Genomic DNA, 19,808 nt, shown 5'->3' with positions numbered 1-19,808 from the left:
CAAGCATCCAAACAAGTCTCCCATCAGGTTAAAAAATATTTCCACGAGTTTCCTCCTTTAATTCATCCATATATTGAAGACATAGTTAATGTTAAAGTAGATGAAAACTGTGGATATCGTGCTATTGCTGCTTTACTTGGTCATGGTGAAGAATACTGGAGCGTTGTACGTCGACAGTTGTATACAGAGATTAAGTCCAAACCTGATTTATATGTTGCACTATTCAAGGAACGCTTGCAAGAAGTGACAAAGTCTTTACTTGTAACTGAGTTGGAAAACCAAGCCAACGAGAAGTGGATGACCATTCCTGATATGGGTTACGTGATAGCAACAAAATATAATCTCGTTCTTGTTACATTGGCAAAAACTTTTTGTTTGACTTTTTTCCCATTGAGGGGTGCACATAATGGAGATCTATCACGTGATCGTGTTATCAACATCGGTTTTGTTAACGAAAATCATTGGGTTCAAGTTAAATTGAAATATGCATGTCCGTTACCTCCACTTGCATGGCATTGGAAGAAACATCATAGTGATGAGTCTACATCATGGGCTATCGCTTATCCATGACGTCTACAACATTGGGGTTCTTTAGATTTAGAAAATAATTCAGATTATATGTCTTTGGCAGATGATTGACACTTTTGATTTGTATGTTGCTTTAAATGATAGGATTGACACTTTAAATGTTGTTTTCAATTTAGATGATTGCCACTTTTGTTTTATGATGCTTTAAATGTTGTTTTCAATTCAGATGATTTAAATGTTGTTTTCAATTTAGATGATTGCCAATTTTGTTTTCAATTAAGTGTTCTATGATGCTTTAAATGATATGATTGACACTTTAAATGGTATGTTTAAAATTTAGATGATTGACACCTTAAATAAATATTAAATACAACTAATACAATTAAATAAGTCGCGAATAATAACTCTGAATAATAAATAAGTCGCGAATAATACAACAAAATAAGTCACTAATTAAATAAGTCTAAATAGTAAATAAGTTGCGAATAGTAAAATAAGTCTGAATAATACAACTATAATACTACTGATAATCTCCTCATCTAGAAATGTGTAAAGCTCTCTCTAATAAGACACACATCTGATCTTCAGGACCACCCATATGTAAGTCTAAACTCTGTTGTATAAGACCACCAATTGCGTGACATCGTGTACACCTAGTATCGGGACCAGCATCATGACTATGACCAGCATCAGGACCAACATCAGCATCATAACTAGGACCAGCATATGCAGCAACATAAGGGATCATCCGAGGATGAGATATCCTATAATACTACTGGATGTATCCCTCAACACACTTATGTGGATATGCAGCTGGGTGCAATTTAGCTCGAAGTGATCGTACAGAGTTCCGGTACATACTCCATTCAACATCAACATCACGTACAACAAGCATCGGTGGTGTAGGAGGAATGTGTTGAGTATACTCAAATCATTCCTCCTACACCACCGATCTGGTAAATACGGAACCATCATGGAACACCAACGAATGTATCATGTAAACAATGACACATACTGAAATCGTGTCATAGAGTTCTCGTCGTAATTCGGCGTCCAGATAATATCACTATCCCTCAAAGCATCCAACTTTGCCCTGTAATATGCAACGTTCTCAGATGTTTGTTTTGCAGTCCAACGAAACATCCGTGGCATCGAGGAGATAAGCTCATCCATATCCCGTTTACAAATATTAGAAAAATATTCATAAATCCAAGCCTGTAAATAATTGAAATATAGTAAAATTATTAAGGTGATGAAATAATTAAAAAAATAAATAAATAAGTTAATAAATATAATAGTACCTGAAATAAAGATAAATATCCTCCAATCTGTTTGGTTGCAGGCAATGTACTATCTCTAAGATAGTCATATAACACAACAAGTGCAGCTGGTCCCCATGCCCATTTACCACAAGTATCAAGGTCTTGAAACAAAAAATAGATATTTTGCAGATACAAGGGTAAAACTTTTATCAGCTAGAATGACACATCCTACCAAATGAAGTATGTATGCCCTCGCTGCACAGTCATATCGTCCTTCATGAAATTTCTTGAAAAATACCTCTTTCAACCACTCAAAACTATACGAGGCACCTCTATTGGATCTAGTTTCAGTGACAGCTTCATCATATGCAACTCCCAACAACTCAACAGCAGCAACAATTGTCAAATCTTCATTGACATTTACGGGAGGTGCGAAAAGCTCTACAGAACATGGAATGCTCAAAAGACCCCTAACGTCGTCAAGAGTAATAGTCATTTCACCGAATGGTAGGTGAAATGAACTAGTCTCTGCGTGTCATCTCTCAGCAAAAGCAGATATCATATTACCATCAATCATATGCAAACTACATTTTCTCAAAGGACGTAATCCATATATAGTAATCCAATGATCTATTTGAGCATGTAATCGATATCTGATATCAATGAATTTGTCTTGCTTTTTGCCATTTGAAACAACTTTCAAGGCACGTCTATCCTGTTTAATTAAAAATAACACACAATTACAAATATATTATATATGTAATAAAATAATCTATACTACAAATATATTATAATATGTAATAAAATAAATTATTTACTAACCTGTCCATTCAACACATTAATTGCAATATGGTGCTCATAATCTTTAAGGACATAAAGATCATAAGGACCTCTAGGAAACATGGGTTCTTCAGGCTCGTGTTGCTGACCATGTTCATCATCAAACTGCTGCTGCTGATCATGTTCATCATCAAACACATGATCTTGCTGGGGCTGGTCATCCTGTTCTTCATAAAACACAGGATTTTGTTGGGGCTGCTCATCCTGGGGCGCCTGCCTTTCTTCATTTCTCTTTTTTCTTTTTTCAACATCAGCTCTCCTATTTGATTGTGTAGGAGGTCGAACTCGAGAATGATCAACGTCGCTAACAAAATTCAATAAAAAAATTAAAAAAATTATATAAAACAAAAAAATAAAATAAAAAAATATACATTGTACCGAAAATTTCAAAGATAAATGAAATTTCCGGTGAACATACCGGAAATTTGAAATTTCCGGTAGTTATAAATGCATACTAGAAATTTCAAAAATGAAGTTTCCGGGAATCCATCCGGAAATTTCAAATTTCCGGTATTGAAAATGTATACCGGATTTTTCAAATTTCCGGTGACCCTTCCCGTAAATTTCATTTTTGAAATTTCCGGTATGCATTTATAACTACCGGAAATTTCATTCCTCTTGAAATTTCCGGTAATTTTTTTTCCCCCCAATACTTATTTTTCCGGATTTTTCAATGTGGGGGTACAACTGTTTGGTTTTTCGTTTTTTTTGTTTTTACTAATTTTCTTAAGATTATTTTGGGTATTTCAATCAAAAAAAATTTACTTGAGGGGTACAAGTTTAATTGGGGGGTACGAAAGCCAAATCCCCGTTTTTTGTTGTTGTTGAATTAAGACTTTTTCTCAACTCACCTAAATTTTGGGTGACTGGATTTGCATATTTACCGCTTACGTGCACACCTTTAAACTATTAACATCCCATTTTCTCAAAAGGAAAATGCTAATTTTTATTAGATGTTGAAGTAGAAGAATGATAAGTAAGTCTCATAATAATCAAGTTATTTTATTGTTTTACATAAAAAAATGTATAAATATCTACAAGAGTAAAGTCTATCCGAAGGAGCTAGATCGACATAACATGATAAATTTTAATTTGAATTTATGTTGAGAGAGATATTCAAATGTAGTGTACGATCGTCTTGAATAAGGTGATCTCAATTAGAGAGAATCTATGAGAAACAAAAAAATATAAAAAAACGAGTAAATAAAAAAGAGAAAATACTACTGTTACTAAATCATCTTTGTTATGTATCAATGCATTACTAATATCATAAATGTATAAGAAAGATATTGCATTGAAAATGATGAAAGTAGTATTAATTAAATGTTACAATTCAAAAAATAAATGCATCGAAAATTTAAAATGTTATTTATTTTAAAATAAAATATTTTTATAAATGAGACACTTATTGTAAGACAACATGAAATATTATGTAACACTTCTAAATAGTAATCATTTACACAATAATTACGAATTGATCAAACTCTTTATTTTTTAACATTTTTCTCTTAAAAAAAATATTGTATGATCACAAGTATTTAAGCACACGCTTTAACAATGCACATTAAAAAAAATAGAAGAAAAAGAAAAGAAATTAAATTAAAAAATTTGGACAAAAAATAATATGCAATTTTAAAATAATTAGAATGAGAGAAGTTTGCAGTGGGACGGTGGCGAAACAAGGGTTAGTTGAGCAACCCACCCGTCACGCAACTAATAAACATTTACGTGTTGCAGTGCAGGGGTACTATACTAGTTACTACTACTGAACAAATAAAGAAGAACACAACAATCCAACTAAATAAATATTCAGAACAAAGTAAGTAACAAAAAATGAAGGCAACGAAGACGCCAATCCACGCCGTCACTACATGGCTTCGCCGGCAACCGCCCAAAATGAAGGTTTTTCTGGCGGTCCTTTCAGGCATTGTAGCTTTGCTTTTTCTTAGAATGGTGGTTCACGACCACGATAACCTCTTCGTCGCTGCCGAATTTGTCCATGCATTAGGAATTTCCCTCCTCATTTACAAATTCGCTCAGGAAAAAAACATGTGCCGGTATCATCTCTTTCAATCTTACCGAATTCCCTTCCTAAAACGACATTCCTATCCTTTTCTGTTTAATAATTTACCATCATTGGTGTCATTTAGAGCATTGAGTCTCTCACTAAGCCAAAAACCTAAATGAGCCGTAAAATCATCAAAGTCAGTCAATTTAGTATTGACGTTCTAATGATCATAAACGATTTTGATACTAAGCTTAATCTTTCTGAGACTTTTATGATAGTAAGTTTTATATTTTAGGGACTATTTTAATCATTTCATTCCATGACTAATTTGAGTTTTTGCTTGAATCAGATATCAAAGTGACATCGTCCTACATTTTCAGGGACGAAATAATGGTTTACTTTATATATAGGGATTGGGATAGCATAGTTCATTTGTAGCACATGGCTATATGTTTTCTTTGCCTTCATTTGGAATGCAAACTTTACATTGCTAATTACTATACATTTTACCTTTTAGATGAAAAGTAGATAACATGTAGTTTGATATGATTGCTGCTGTGATATAGCATATACAGTACAATATATCATTGTGATATCATTGTGATTTTAGCAATAACACGGCTTCTTGTTTTCCAGCACAGCAGGAACATAATAACATAACTGGACAAATAATAATAAAAAATATAAATACAAAGCTTAGCACAAAAGCTAACTATGAAGATATTCTGCTAACTGTGCTTTGAACATAGGCCCGTATCTCCTTTGGTATCGATCCAATATTCCCAGCCTTAACTTTATTCTATTGGAGATGGAATAACTGCACCTTATGCACACATCTTAAACTTTAACACTTTATGCTAAAGCAAACAGAAATAACAATGTCACATATATTCTATTTGAATTTCATTAAAATTTGCGGTGTATTATAAATTACAGTAGAATTAACAAGCTAGTAGCAGAGAGTGCACATTAGAGAAAATTAAAATGGTGTGGACGAAAAACACGTTGTCCTCAATATCTGCACCTCCTTTGCAACTAGTATCCGTAGTTGGGATTGTGATGTTTTTGCTGTTTGTTCCATCTTATATAAACTTCAAGTCAACTGTGCAAACAACCACCATGAGTTTCCACATGTTCATCTTGATTTTACCACTCTTGTTAATTTTCACGGCGTACTTCCTCTCCAAATGTGGGCCACGGCTTGTGCTTCCGGTGGGGCTCTTTGGTCGACGATTAGAACAATCAAATGTGCAAGCAGGAGGAGGGTCATCACCTTGGGGTGTAGCAGTGTTGGTGTTGTTACTTTTGGTTTTAGCTTCCAAACTCTCCAACTTCAGGTCCATGTGGTCGCCACTCATTTGGAGACCGCACTAGTTATTGTGTCATATGTATGTCATAACATCTTTGAAATCGAAATTTGTCTCTTATCCTAAGCCTCCGGGCCCGACCGATTTTGTGTTGTAATTTCATACTATATGATCAATTATGATTGGTTTTTCTTGTATATGCATTATATTGGGGAAATAAAATGAAGGCAACGAAGAGGCCAATCCACACCCTGGCTACATGGCGTTGCTGGTAACCACCCAATATGACAGTCTTTCTGGTGGTTTTTTTTGGGATTTCTTGCCTTGTTATTTCTTAGATTGGTTGTTCACGACCCTGAAAACCTCATCGTGGCTGCGAGTTTCTGCAAGCATTAGGAATTTCCCTCCTTATTTATTAGCTTGTCCAATAAAAGACCTGTGCCTTACCATCTCTCTTAGTGTTACCTTCAAAATTGAAATCCTTTCATAAAACAACATTCGTTTTTTTTACAAAGTCATACCAATACAATGAATCCATAAGAATTCAAGAAAACTTGAGAATGCTGAAAATGAGTCTTTGAATGGATTGACTTGTTCCTTTAACTAACACTCATCATTTTACATCATACAAGCATCCAAACAATCAATACTTCAACAGCTCAAGTCAATAACATACTGATCAAGGTCATAGGAATACTTTTATCGTTTAAAAATGTATCATCAAAATTTCAGATTAGGGTTATGTTAAGTTGTGATGGGGGTCATCATTACAAATTGGCGGTCCTAAGAGTTATGCTTGTACCACTTCGTAGCTTTTGTCAGATTGATGTTTTTGATGCTGTTTGTCTAAAACCATACGACGACCTATTTTGTCGATGGAATCAACATTCTGTTTATTTTTATGGAAGTACTTTCGATTTTGGGATTGGCTAACTTAATTCTGTGGCACATGGTTGGATGTTTTTTCCTTTTCTTCATTTGGAATGCAAACTTTACCTTGCTAATTGCTATACGTATTTCCCTTTTAGATGAAAGTAGAGAACAACTGGACAAGTAGTAGTTTGATATGATTCCTGTTGTTATATGATATCATTGTGGTTTTAGCAATAATTTGGCTTCTTGTTTTCTAGAACAGCTGGAAAAGAAATGAGAAGAAAGAAATATTCTATATATTTATCTAAAAATGATAGCCAGCCTTGTTAAATCTTTGCAGGACTCTCACTTAAATCACAGGAACTCACAGCTATGTTTCTAGCTGTGAGACTATACTGCAGTTTTGTCATGGAATACGATATACACACCTTACTTGATACGGCAACATTGGGGACGAACCTCTGGGTTATTTATATGATGCGCTTCAAACTGAATTCCAGTTATATGAATAATAAGGACAACCTTGCAATATACTATGTGGTAAGTCCTCTGTTTTCTAATATAAGTTAGGCAATCTTGTACATTAGCTACAATATGCTCTTTAGTCTATTTATCATTTTCCTTTGGCTACATAGCTTATTCGGCTTTTCTGTTAAGCATCTCACAGTTCCCGTGTCAAATTTATCCAACAATCTAATTCTTAAATAAACTGCCATTAAGAATCTTATATTTGTTAAAGTTTAGTTTGCACTTGTGTCAAATGTGATTTCAAGTTAAAGTGTGTTTTATACTCTGTAGTACTTATTGATGATTCCTCCTGGATTCTCCTGCGTAAAAGGAATATCATTTCAAACCAAGGGAAAAGGAACGGTGTTGTTTGAAAACATGTGATGTAATTCATGAAAGCTCGTGTGGCTTGGTTACCTATTAAAAACTAGATAGCCTGTTGTCTGATAGTGAGAAATGTGATTTTGGAGCAGTGCTTTCTTTATATCATTTTTTAAATGTTTATTGAAGAATCACAATTTTAAATCTTAATATAGGTTGAATGTAACAGAATTTTCATCTATCACATCGCTGGAGCGATTTTATTTTATTTTAAAAAAATTCAATGCTTATTAACAATGTGTTAAATCTCAATATGAAAGTACTTGGAAGAATTTTTTTTTGATTGACTTTTGTCTGTGAAAAAAACATGGACATGCATCTGAGTGAATGGAAGATCAATTGCTGTGAGTATGGAGTGTGTTAATTTTCTTAACCAAAATACAGGTGATACCTTGTTTCGTACTTTCTTTGCTCATTCATCCAACAACCCGGCATCATACAGTTAACAGGATTCTCTGGGCTTTTTGTGTTTATCTTGAAGCTGTGTCTGTTCTCCCTCAGTTGTGGGTCATGCAGAACACTAAGGTTTCTTATAAATATATTTCGGTTTGTTGCTTTTTCTTTACTATCTTTTAATTGTTTGAAACAATATTACATTTTCCTTTGTCAGTTAGTCTTTCTAAGTACACTTGTAATTAATTTTGGAATTCAACTTTCAGATTGTTGAACCATTCACAGCACACTATGTTTTTGCCCTTGGAGTTTCAAGGTTCTTGAGTTGTGCACATTGGGTCCTCCAGGTTTTTCTGGTTTTTAACTTCTAAGATGTCTTTATTGCCAAATTTTGAAAATATATAAAACTATAATATCACAATATCTTGTGATTGAGTATGTCGGACAGTTCTCAAATTTATACCTTGGATTATGCATGCTGTATTATAAATCTTTGCTTAAGTGTTTCTGTATGATATTCCCACTTCAAACTAGTTTACCACAAGATAATATGGTTTTGTTCATGGCTTTTTAAAGGAGCTGATGCATACAAATTTTAGCATATCAAGACCTTTTGGCTTGTCATTATATTTTTTGCTCTTGTCATCCTTCCATATCCAATCTAAAAGACCATGCTTATGTTATCCTCCTCAGGTTTTGGATACCCGCGGACGCCTACTAACTGCTTTGGGTTATGGATTGTGGCCTTCTACGGTACTTGTATCAGAAATTGTCCAGACCTTCTTCATACTAGCAGATTTTTGCTACTACTATGTCAAGAGGTGAATGGAAAATTTTCATAACACGCAACATACCTCTTGGCATGCTCTTGTAAACTATCTGACATTTTTTCCCTTTGGTTGCAGCCTTGTTGGGGGACAACTTGTTATCCGTCTTCCTTCAGGAGTGGTGTAATTTTAGCATCCGATTTCAGTTCCTTTAAGTTGGATAATCCTTTTTCATTGAAGTGCCGATCAGTTGGGTTGGGTTCTTGTTGAGTATAAGATGATCTCATTACATTATCTGAATTGTTGTTTCCACCATTTTCGACAGATTTGCTCGTTCTTGCTTCTCCGAATTCTCCTCTACAACATTACCATCTCTCCCTCTCTACTGGGGTTGCTAGTAGATGTCTAGCCCAATGGTACACTTTTTACCTCGCAATAACATTAATTTACTAACTGGTATAATTACAAGTACAAATATCATTACAAATTTTATTGCCTCTCAATCATGGGGAAGGTGAGAGTTAAAATATACGTACAATAACAAGTCTATGTGTGTAGATCAAAGATAAACTTTGTTTTTCGAATTTATGAATAATAAAAATTAATACTGTTCTCATGTAATATATGAGACACACAAGGAACAAGATCCAAACACAAAAATCACAAACTACGCAGTGTACAATAAACATGTTACTCGATTAGATAATAATAATAATCTACTGTTATGATTTAAATATGCAGAAGATCACTTGTATTATTTCAGAATGAATTCTCTTGGCAAAGTACCAAAGAGGTAGTGATCTTACAATTCAGTGCAACAATACTTAAAGAAACATCTCAAAAGAGAAGGTACTAGCATAGAGTCTAAAAGGGGAAGAAATACATTAGACTTTTCACACCTTAATAATTAGCTCCTCATTTAGTTAATTATATAGCCATTCAATTTTGTGCCGATTCTTTTATTCCTTTGTCCCTTGGTCTTGCTAGAAGCTCTCACCATTTGTGGTCCTTACATCTACCTCATAGTGTTGATGTCTAAAATACCAATCCAACAAGTAGGGTGGAGGAGAAGTTTGAGTATTATTATATATAGGTCTAATAATGAACTTTGGCAATTCATTGTCATTCCCTATATACACTTTGCATTTTTTAGATGGAAGATCGATGACATAAACAGAATTCCTTCGATAACCCCACTTTTCTGGGCTCCTCAATGCATAATACTTTTCCTTGGGAGCATAAAATAATGCAATGTCACCCAAAGTTTCTAATTTGACACAATTCATGGTTGAGAAGTCTATCTTGTACACATTTAGTATTTCATTGGAAATAATATTAAGCACTAAAAGTTGTCCATCACAATCAATCAACCTTACATATGAGGAAGATGTTACTTTGAGAGTACTCTTCAATTCTAAAAACCTTATATATGCAGAATTCAAGCTGAATACCCCTATTTTGGCCTTGTCAGTGATCACATATATGGCATTGTGCAAAAGTGTAAAATCAACAAGATTTCTTTTTGACGAATAAATTTTGAGATCGATAGATATGCAAATTATGAGAACTTTTACATAAAGCCACAAAGACAAATTCATCCGAGCCTTTTTCAAAAGCAAGCAAGACATTGTAAGCAAAATCAGAAAGTTCAACTTTAAAGGTTGAGGAGGTATCAATTAGAATCACTTTTCTTGTAAATGGATTTATGAGCACAAATGAATGATCATTCCTTGCCATAATCAAATATCCGCTAGAAGATCCAAAATAGAGAAATTTTCTTATGTCATTAAAGTTTCTTACATTCATCTTCTCTGAGTGATAAATTTTTTGGTGAGGTATGCTGATGAAGGTATAACATTTCTTAATATCGTAAGACTTTCTAACAATTAATGGTTCTTGGGATACTAAGAAATCTCTCCAATAACTTTTATGAAACTCCCGCCAATTCTTGCACACACCACTAAATTGGGAGAAGTCGTCGAAATCTAGTTTTCTGGAAATGATATCAAGCACATCCCAAGGAAGTTGACACAAATTCTCTGCTACCTTCGTCATTTTTCCCCCTTTGTATCACAACAATGACAACATTAGCTTTTATATATATATATATATGGGGATATGATCAATTGATACCACATCAAACTACTAAAACAATAGCCGAATTATTTATTGAAGGTTTGAAAACAAAATTATTTATGCTATTTAAGATAAAAATAAGGAGTAAATATTATTTTTTTTGTTAAATTAAAATCCACGATAAAGACATGAACAAAAAAAACTAAGTTATTTATGAGAATAATCTTGATTGGACTAAAGATGTATTTCCATTTTACAAGTCATCAATTTAGATATTTTTGACACTTCTTTATGTATTGTAGAAAACATATAATATAAAATTATAGGCGTGTATGAATTGCAATAATCCAGTAATAACTAAACGTCTCACCAATGCAAAGATCAAATATGATTACTGATAAAAATTAACAATTTTATAATTTGATTTTTTTGAAAAAATAACAAATATATATTCATAATAATTACTAACCAGTCTCGTGACCTTGTTGTCCATCTGTCAATGGAAGTGTGATATTGTGATTATTCTTCATGTACATATTGAATATAAAAACTTGCCATCTGCACACTTTAATCACCTCATTCACCCTTTCTTTGAAAACTCTAGCATCAATTACATAGCTCTCAAAATCATTTATGTGTTTTATCAATTCGTCAAACTTTTCCATCTCATTATCAAACAACCATTTTGCCATGAAGATTTGTTTACATGCCGTACAAACTATCTGCTCATCACGGTCACGTGGAAGTGTGATTTCATGTTCGGTTGCCATGAACGCTTAATTGAGTTGTGAAAGCTAAGAAAGGAAACTTGTGTCAGTTGAGGTTGCAAGGAACAAGGTAACCCAATTTATTTGTTTTTTTATACAGAAGCTAACCCTATTTCTATTTGATTATTATAGACTTAAATAAACTGAATGACACATAAGTAAACTCAATCTATCAGAGGAGATAAATAAGGAAAGGTGCAAAATCCAACTCCGTCCATATACATTTCAGTTAGGTTTTGTATTCATTATTTTTAAACAAGTATTAATGAGTAATTCTTTGAAAAATGATAGCAACATAAATTTAAATAATGATCCAAACTAGAAAGAAAAGTATAGTTTAAATATTTTATTGTTATTTTGGATAATTATATTCAATTTATGCTATATATATAATTTTTTTTAAAATACACATAAAATTATTTTTCCACTCTTTAATTTTTAATTTTTATGTTTAAGAGGTTTCAAAGTGAAGATACCAAAATAAATTTTGTTTTGTCTCATAAAAGAGTGCATCCTATGCGACCATGTGTTAGTTTATTTATTTTTTGAAATAAAAATGAAAAGAAATTAAATTAATAAAAAAAAAATAATTACAAAAATTTAATTAAATTAATAAAATAAAGGGAAAACAATACATAAAATAATTGTGGTTGAGTAGATGTGTAGATAATACATAAAATACATCAAATTTTAACAACTCCCCCTCTTTTGTTGGCTAAGATGCGTAGATAATACATAAAATACATCAAATTTTAACAACTCCCTCTATTTTGTTGGCTATTGCAAATAAAGTAGCACTTTCAGTTTTATTTTTTACTAACTTCATTCTATTTTTCCTCTTGTTTTGCAACCTAATAAAAAAACTAAAATATATTAATAAAATTAATCAAAATACGAAGAAAAAAATACATTACATGAAGAAAAAAAATCCTAGGTAAGGATGTATTTAAATAAAAAAAATATGTGGTTGAAAAAAACACATTAAATTAAAAAAATACACCTTTTGAAATAATAATTGTCTGTGAGGAGTCTTAGAAGGACATATTATTTTTTTCTATCAAATGCAATTTGTTTAATATTATTAATCTAGTTTAGTTTTTTTATTTATTTATTTAGTAGGACTTAAAATAAGAGAAAAAATAGGGTGAAGCTGCTAATTTATTTGCCACTAGTGTGGAGTTAGTGGTATGCCCGAATAATGAACTCATCATTGTAAAATTAATTTTATATTTCCTGTATTTATTCCATATATTTAAATAATTTTTTAATTAATATATTAATGGTATAAAAAAATCTTGATAAATAGAGTCAATTTATTTTTATCAAAACTATAGATAAAATATGATTAGTTTAAATGTAGTGACATTAAAAAATTTCACACTACACTGCATATTCATACAATATACAATATTGTTTACAAAGAACAAAGTCTTTTTAAATCAATATTGTTTTGGGCTACAAAAATGCATCAATTCACATTGCAAATCACTAGTATTCATTACGAATGAATATAATTATATACTCAAGATCATTTTGAACATATTATTTTCAGAAGATCAACAAAAAGCAAGGTAATGTATTAAGAATAAAAAACAAAACTAATCCCCAAAGTTGATGGTTAAAAAACAAGACTAATTTTCTATATTTATAATAAAGCAACTGGAAAAGAGGCTACAATAATTGAAAATTTAGTCGGGTGATAAATAAACTCTGATTAAAACTTATTTTAGTAAAATTCAAATTAGAATTATATTGAATGATTCATCATTAGTTGAAACTCATTAATCATTTAAATCCAATTATTTTAAATTTCAATGGATAAGAATCATATTTTACATATTAAAAAAATGGATTTTTGAGACATTTAACGCCATGTATGGACCTCTGTGGAAAACAATCTATTTTTAGAATTTTGTTGATAATATGTTGTTAGTTAAAATTAAGAAGAAAGTTTATGGATTTTTTTTAAAAGGCATAGAATATCTAGATGGATGACACATTCAATTAATATAATAAAATACGTATTTTACTTTATCTTTTAATTTATCAGAGACCAATTCATAAAATATTTCTTAATAAAATAGTCATTATTTAAATATTAAAATGCAATATACATAGTTGATATAAGAATAATTAATTTTTTAAATAAAATATATAAGAAAAATTTATCTATTCATTATCGATTAAAGTTAATTCATAAAATTCCAACATTCAAATTGATGCGGTAGCTGAGGCACGAGCCAAATGAGGATGGTCAGTGAGTTTCCAATAATTAAAAAGAGAAGTTATTTTAAATAGGAGTGCGAAGTGATACAAATAGTAGAAATTTATTCATAAATTAGTTAGAGATAATAGTACCAAAATTACGGCGAAGTTAAGGGAAGAACAAGAACTGCCTGTGACCGGACATGACGGCTAAAATGTTCAAAGCTCTACCGCCAAAGTACATAGAATGCATATCAAGATTGAAGACATTATGTCAAATTTGTGGTTGAAAATTTATGTTCAGATTAATTTGTCAGATTGATCGGATGATCATGATCATAAGTTGTATACTTGACGGAGCTAATCTTGCACAAAAATTTAAAGTGACCTAAAGGGAAGAACAAGAACCGCCTGTGACCAGACATGGCGGCTGAAATGTTCAAAGCTCTACCCACCAAACTACATAGAATGCATATCAAGATTGAAGACATTATGTAAATTTATGTTCAGATTAGTTTGTCAGATTGATTGGATGATCATGATCAAAAGTTGTATACTTGACGGAGCTAATCTTGCACAAAATATAGGGGACTAGGTAGCGACGAATATTAACTAAAATCTTATAATTGAATTCTTAAAATTTATTTAGTTTTTTTTATTTTATTTTAGAGTTTCACACCGTTCACGAAAATTTTCTTTTTGAAAAAAAAAATGTATGAATTTTCTTATATTTAAACATGGTGTCACTCCTAAAAAAATACACATATTAATTAAAACAATTCACAATTAAAAAATAGTATAACACTATATATCATATAATAAGTAAAAGATTGTTTATAGTTAGTAGTTGAGTTGAAAGTTATAATTTCAATTCTCATAAGTTTTACAATTTTCACAAATCACATAATTTCCACACAGTTTTAAAAGTTATTGTTCGATATTAGGTAATATATATATATATATATATATATAGCTTGTCTTAATTTATTATATTTTATTAGTATAAAATTTTAGAGAAGGAAAATAAATTCAGAAAAGATACGAGAGAAGAGAGTACATATATCGTGCGAAAATGATTTGAAGATATTTTAACAATTTATATCTGTTATTTAATTATATGATAATACATATAATACATAGTTATTATATATATATATATAATAGGGATGTCTAAACCGTTGGAGGCGGAATGATCGAATTGACAGCGTCAAAACGCACAGGGTTGGTTGATGATGAATATATAAAAAAAAGGTTTAAATCGCAGAGAAATCGATATCTTTTGTTATCCTATTTAGTGTGATTGTGAAAAAACGTAATTAATTTTGGGTGTTAGAATGAGTTGAAATTGAATTAGGGTGCAATTACTACTAGCAAGTAGCAACTAATCAATTATCAGTTTCCAACATGAAACTAAGAAAAAAGCGAAAGTAAAAATAAAAGGGGATTAAATAAAATTAAATTCAGACCTGATTTGAGAAAAAGAAAGAAGGAAGTGAATAGCGAATCCTAAAGGAGAGTGTTTAGGGGGTTCAGTTAAGCAGCGGATTACATCGATAACTTTAGATCGGTTATATACATTGTAACAAAAATAAAACAATGGTAAATTTATTATTATAATAATAATTTTATTAGATCACTTAAATTAAACCATTCTAAGAAGCATTTTACAAAAATAAAAAATAAAAAACGCGGGAACTCATTGGTTTTCACTTTCACTCTTCGACGCCTTCACCTTCGCGAACCAACTTCGTGAATCACTTCACCTTCGTATTGCTTTCACTCCCTCCCTCATGCGCGAACTCTTCAACGCGGGCGACGAAGAATCTAAGTTTTTCCGCTTCCGTGCCAGTAACGAGTTTCTTTGTCTTCCCCTTCCATCTGTCGAGAAGTGTTGCTATTGAGAAGTGTCGATTTCTTGTTTCTCCCAAACAGGTTTGTTCCTTTCTCTAGTAATTTTTTGATAATTCTTGTTTCTTACTTAACAATTTTAGCAGTTTGATTTTGCTATAGATTGCTATGGATTTTGTTGAGTTTGCTATTGATTTTGCTGTATGATTTTGCCATATAAATTTTTCTCTTACAAATCTGTGAAAACTGGAGTCATATCCTTGTTTCAGTTCTCTCAACTTGCAGATATACATTCAAATATTTTTTGATTGAGAAAACAACTCTAATTTTTGGATTTTATATTGTTGTTAGGTTTTTGTTCTCTTTCAAGTTTTTATTATTCTTTGAGAATGTGTTAGATATGAGATTGTTATTTTTCTAGTTAGGATTGATTTTGCTAAAAACATGTAAGCAATGTTTCACTTTATTGCGGTCCCTAAAAACATGTAAGCGAATTTTGCTGATTTTGGTCATGTATTGCATTGTTAATTGATTGATTATGTATTAGCCAGTGGTAATGGTTTGACAATGTATTAGACTAAATGAATTTGGTTGAAGTAGGCATTGGTGAGTGTCATCCAATTTGGGGCTGGAAAGCGCTTATACATAACAGCTATCAGAGCACTTAGAAATGGTTCAACAAACATGGATGTCATGGTTGCTTTGGGAACTACAACATCATATGTTTATTTTGTTTGTGTTCTTCTGTATCGTGCTCTTAGTGGATTTTGATCTACAAAATACTTTGAAACAAGTACTATGCTTATAACATTTGTATTGTTGGGCAAGTATTTGGAATGTCTAGCAAAGGGAAAGACGTCTGATGCCATTAAGAAGTTAGTAGAACTCACTCCTACAACAGATTTACTGGTTGTTAAAGACAAAGGTCCATGACACTTATTTTTTATGCGTATTATACTCTTAAGAAAATGGAGATGAAACAGCTAATGTGTTGATGACCTTGTATTTAGGTTGAAATTAATGAAGGTTATTATATTTATCATCAAGATTTCATCATAACATCAAATTATAACTTGTCAATAATTGTTTTCTTCTAGATGGTAGATCTATTGAAGAAAGAGAAAATGATTCCTTGCTTATTCAAACTATTGACACATTAAAAGTTCTTCATGGTACAAAGATTCCTACTGATGGCATTGTTACTTGGGACTCAAGTTATGTAAATGAGAGTATGGTGACTGGTGAATCTATACCTGTTTTGAAGGAGATCAATACCTTTGTCATTGGAGGTACAATCAATTGGCATGGTGTCCTTCACATCCAAGCTACTAAAGTAGGATCTAATACAATTTTGAGGATCTGATACAATTTTGAGTCAGATAATTAATTTGGTGGAGACAACACAGATGTCCAAGGCTCCCATCCAAAAGTTTGTTGATTATGTAAGTATTCTATTATGGTTGTGCTCTTGGATGGTTTTTATGTTCTGTAAGTGTTAATTGTTATTGTAAGCATTTTTATACTCTGCCTTTGTTGCATTACATATTCGATCCAAAGCTTAGAGAAAGAGGAGGGCTGTCATTAAGAAGTCAACTGCCAACATAAAATTGTTGAATCATTGTGACATGGACTGACATTGTGATAGTGTTCCCCACTTGTGGGAAAAGACCCCATTTTTATTATTGTTGTTGTTGTATGCATTTTACATAGATTGGATTTCATTTTGTGTGGTAATGAAAGTTTTAGCTTATGAATCAATTTTGAAAATAAGTGAAGTGTTTCTTGTTTCTTTAGAAAATGACAACACATCATTTCACATTTTAAATGATTGTAAAAATCTTATAACTTAAAGACACGTTGAGTAGCAAGGAGTCAACATTTAGTTTTCTTAGGCTGCTCTGGAAAAAATAAGTAAACTCAGAGAGTCATAACAATATTTTGATGCCTCACCCTTCTGGTCTTTGGAGCTTATTATATAAAATTATCCATAACATTGGATTGTCAGTGATTCTGTCTATTTCAGGTTGAGGTTTCCGTCATAATTCAATAGTATTCTAGCTCATAATATTCTAATAGTAGTCAGTATCCTAACTTTGTAACCTTGCTAGATTATTGGCACAAATGACTGAAGACGTATTCTCTAGTACCATTCTTTTGGCTTGTAGGTAGCAAGCATATTTGTTCCTACAATTGTAGCTCTGTCCTTTTGCACTTTTAAAATTTATGTCGTGGCCTACTTAAAACTATAATTAAAGCATTAGATAAAGTTGAGTGTATATGAGAAGTTGAAAGAAGGGAGTACTAGAAAGAGTCAAGAAATAAAGATAACTATTGATTCAACTTAAGAGTAGATCACACAAATTTATGCAGGATTAATTTGATGTAAGATTATTCTTTATGTGGTAACTATTGAATGCAAAAGCAACATGGTTTTGAAGTGAGTATGGATTGTAAGAGTTTCGACCTTGTTGTATTAGTGAATAATCTATACTATTTGTTCCAAAATTCATAATCCAATGTTGTTTGTGGAATTATAGTTTTAGCTCCACAGCAACCTACCTTGAAGTTGAAAATTTGTGTTTGAAGGTGGAGGTTGAACTGAGGATTTGTGACAGGAACAGATCCTGATGACAGTGGTGATGGAGGTGGATAAGAATTCACAGGTGGATAATAACTATTTTTATGAGCCATGTAGCATGTTTACGTCATTACTCTTTAAACAATGAGCCATGTTTGATGCAGAATCACACTTGCATTGATTTGAAAATGCAACTATATAATGAATAATAACTACTTTAGGATTAATTTATAAATATCTGAGATGCATCATAGGAATAATTTAGGATTAATTTGGATAATATTACACGTGTTTGTCCAACTATATTTAATGAAGTGTAATTATATGTAATATATTTTGTATAGATAAGACTTTTTTTTTATAAAATCGTATGTCATAAAGTTTTATTTTTCACCGTTCTATATATAGAGCTAAATTGTAATTTAAATCATGTCAAATCCTTAAAACAACAAACAAATCCTAAATATATTCTAAATAAAAATATAAATTAGAAATTCTAAATATCTTCGTCATTGCCTCGTTGTCATGCCTAGTGTTGATTAATAGGGGCAATCTCATAGTACGTGAAACAAAGTTTTTCCCCTATGATACATTAGTTGCATTCAATAGAAACTTCTTGGTTCCACTTGTACACTAGTCGTACTCACGATTTTTAGGGCCATATAAAAACTCCATCAAGTTCATATAATGAAAGATTACTTAGAAGATATTTTTACTACTTAGAAGATATTTTTACTCCGCTCCACAATTGTGTGTTAGGTTAACATTGAGATCCGATTGAAACCAATAGTCATTATCAACATATATACAAAAATATAAATGAAATGAACGAATGCGATGACTTAAAATTATTATTATTATTATTATTATTATTATTATTATTATTATTATTATAATAAAAAAAGGAAAATGATGGAATATGATTCAAAACTAAATCATATTTTAGAATTGGAACACTGATCAAAACACGATTCATTGTGCAATTACCTATCACTTGATAAACAATCTTTATCAAATTATAATTATGATTTGGATTTGAAACAAAAAACATGAGTTGGATATTAATTAATTGAAATTGTTGTGAGGTGATATAATAGATGCTTTTTTGACCCAGCTTTTCTATAATAATATTAATTAATTTAAAAGGATAAGTTGTGCCAAACATTATTTATAAAAAAACTCTATAAAAAAGACAACTTTTATAATGAAGATAAATACTATTAAAAAATGAGCTGGAAGTAAATGTATGAATATAAATTTGTTCAGTGGTTTATGCACTAGTTTTCTAAGAGGTGGCCCTTTGAAATGAGTTTGGATTTTCTTAAATTAAAAAATAAATTAAATAAACACATTATTTGGAGAGATAAAACTCAATTTCTTATAAAATGCCTAAAATATGATATATTCGGTCGCAAAAAAAGTTTTACATTACATAAAAATAGAGGTTAAAAGTAATTTATAAACAACA

The 19,808-nt window shown here is 31.3% G+C and overlaps 1 protein-coding gene and 1 long non-coding RNA gene across 3 annotated transcripts; both read left to right on the top strand.

The window, feature by feature from the left end:
* Positions 1 to 4,311: 4,311 nt before the first annotated feature.
* On the top strand, positions 4,312 to 9,369 carry LOC101507413 (uncharacterized). Its single transcript, XM_027334960.2, is given in 8 exon segments — positions 4,312 to 4,673; positions 4,675 to 4,687; positions 7,159 to 7,358; positions 8,091 to 8,231; positions 8,366 to 8,446; positions 8,793 to 8,920; positions 9,005 to 9,047; positions 9,192 to 9,369. Coding segments are annotated over 8 exon segments (900 nt in total). The 5' UTR covers positions 4,312 to 4,463; the 3' UTR covers positions 9,276 to 9,369.
* A 4,717-nt stretch (positions 9,370 to 14,086) lies between these two features.
* Positions 14,087 to 17,784, top strand: LOC101507723 (uncharacterized). Of its 2 annotated transcripts, XR_012163225.1 has the most exons (3): positions 14,087 to 15,846; positions 16,363 to 16,687; positions 16,860 to 17,784. It is a non-coding gene; the product is annotated as an uncharacterized lncRNA (long non-coding RNA). The 2 variants fall into 2 exon arrangements; XR_012163224.1 differs by having other exon boundaries at positions 16,363 to 17,784.
* Positions 17,785 to 19,808: the final 2,024 nt, after the last annotated feature.

This window comes from Cicer arietinum, chromosome 5 (assembly GCF_000331145.2).
Source record: "Cicer arietinum cultivar CDC Frontier isolate Library 1 chromosome 5, Cicar.CDCFrontier_v2.0, whole genome shotgun sequence".
NCBI lineage: Eukaryota > Viridiplantae > Streptophyta > Magnoliopsida > Fabales > Fabaceae > Cicer > Cicer arietinum.
The sequence above is the reverse complement of the archived record's forward strand: the minus strand, read 5'-3'. Positions and strand labels throughout refer to the sequence as shown.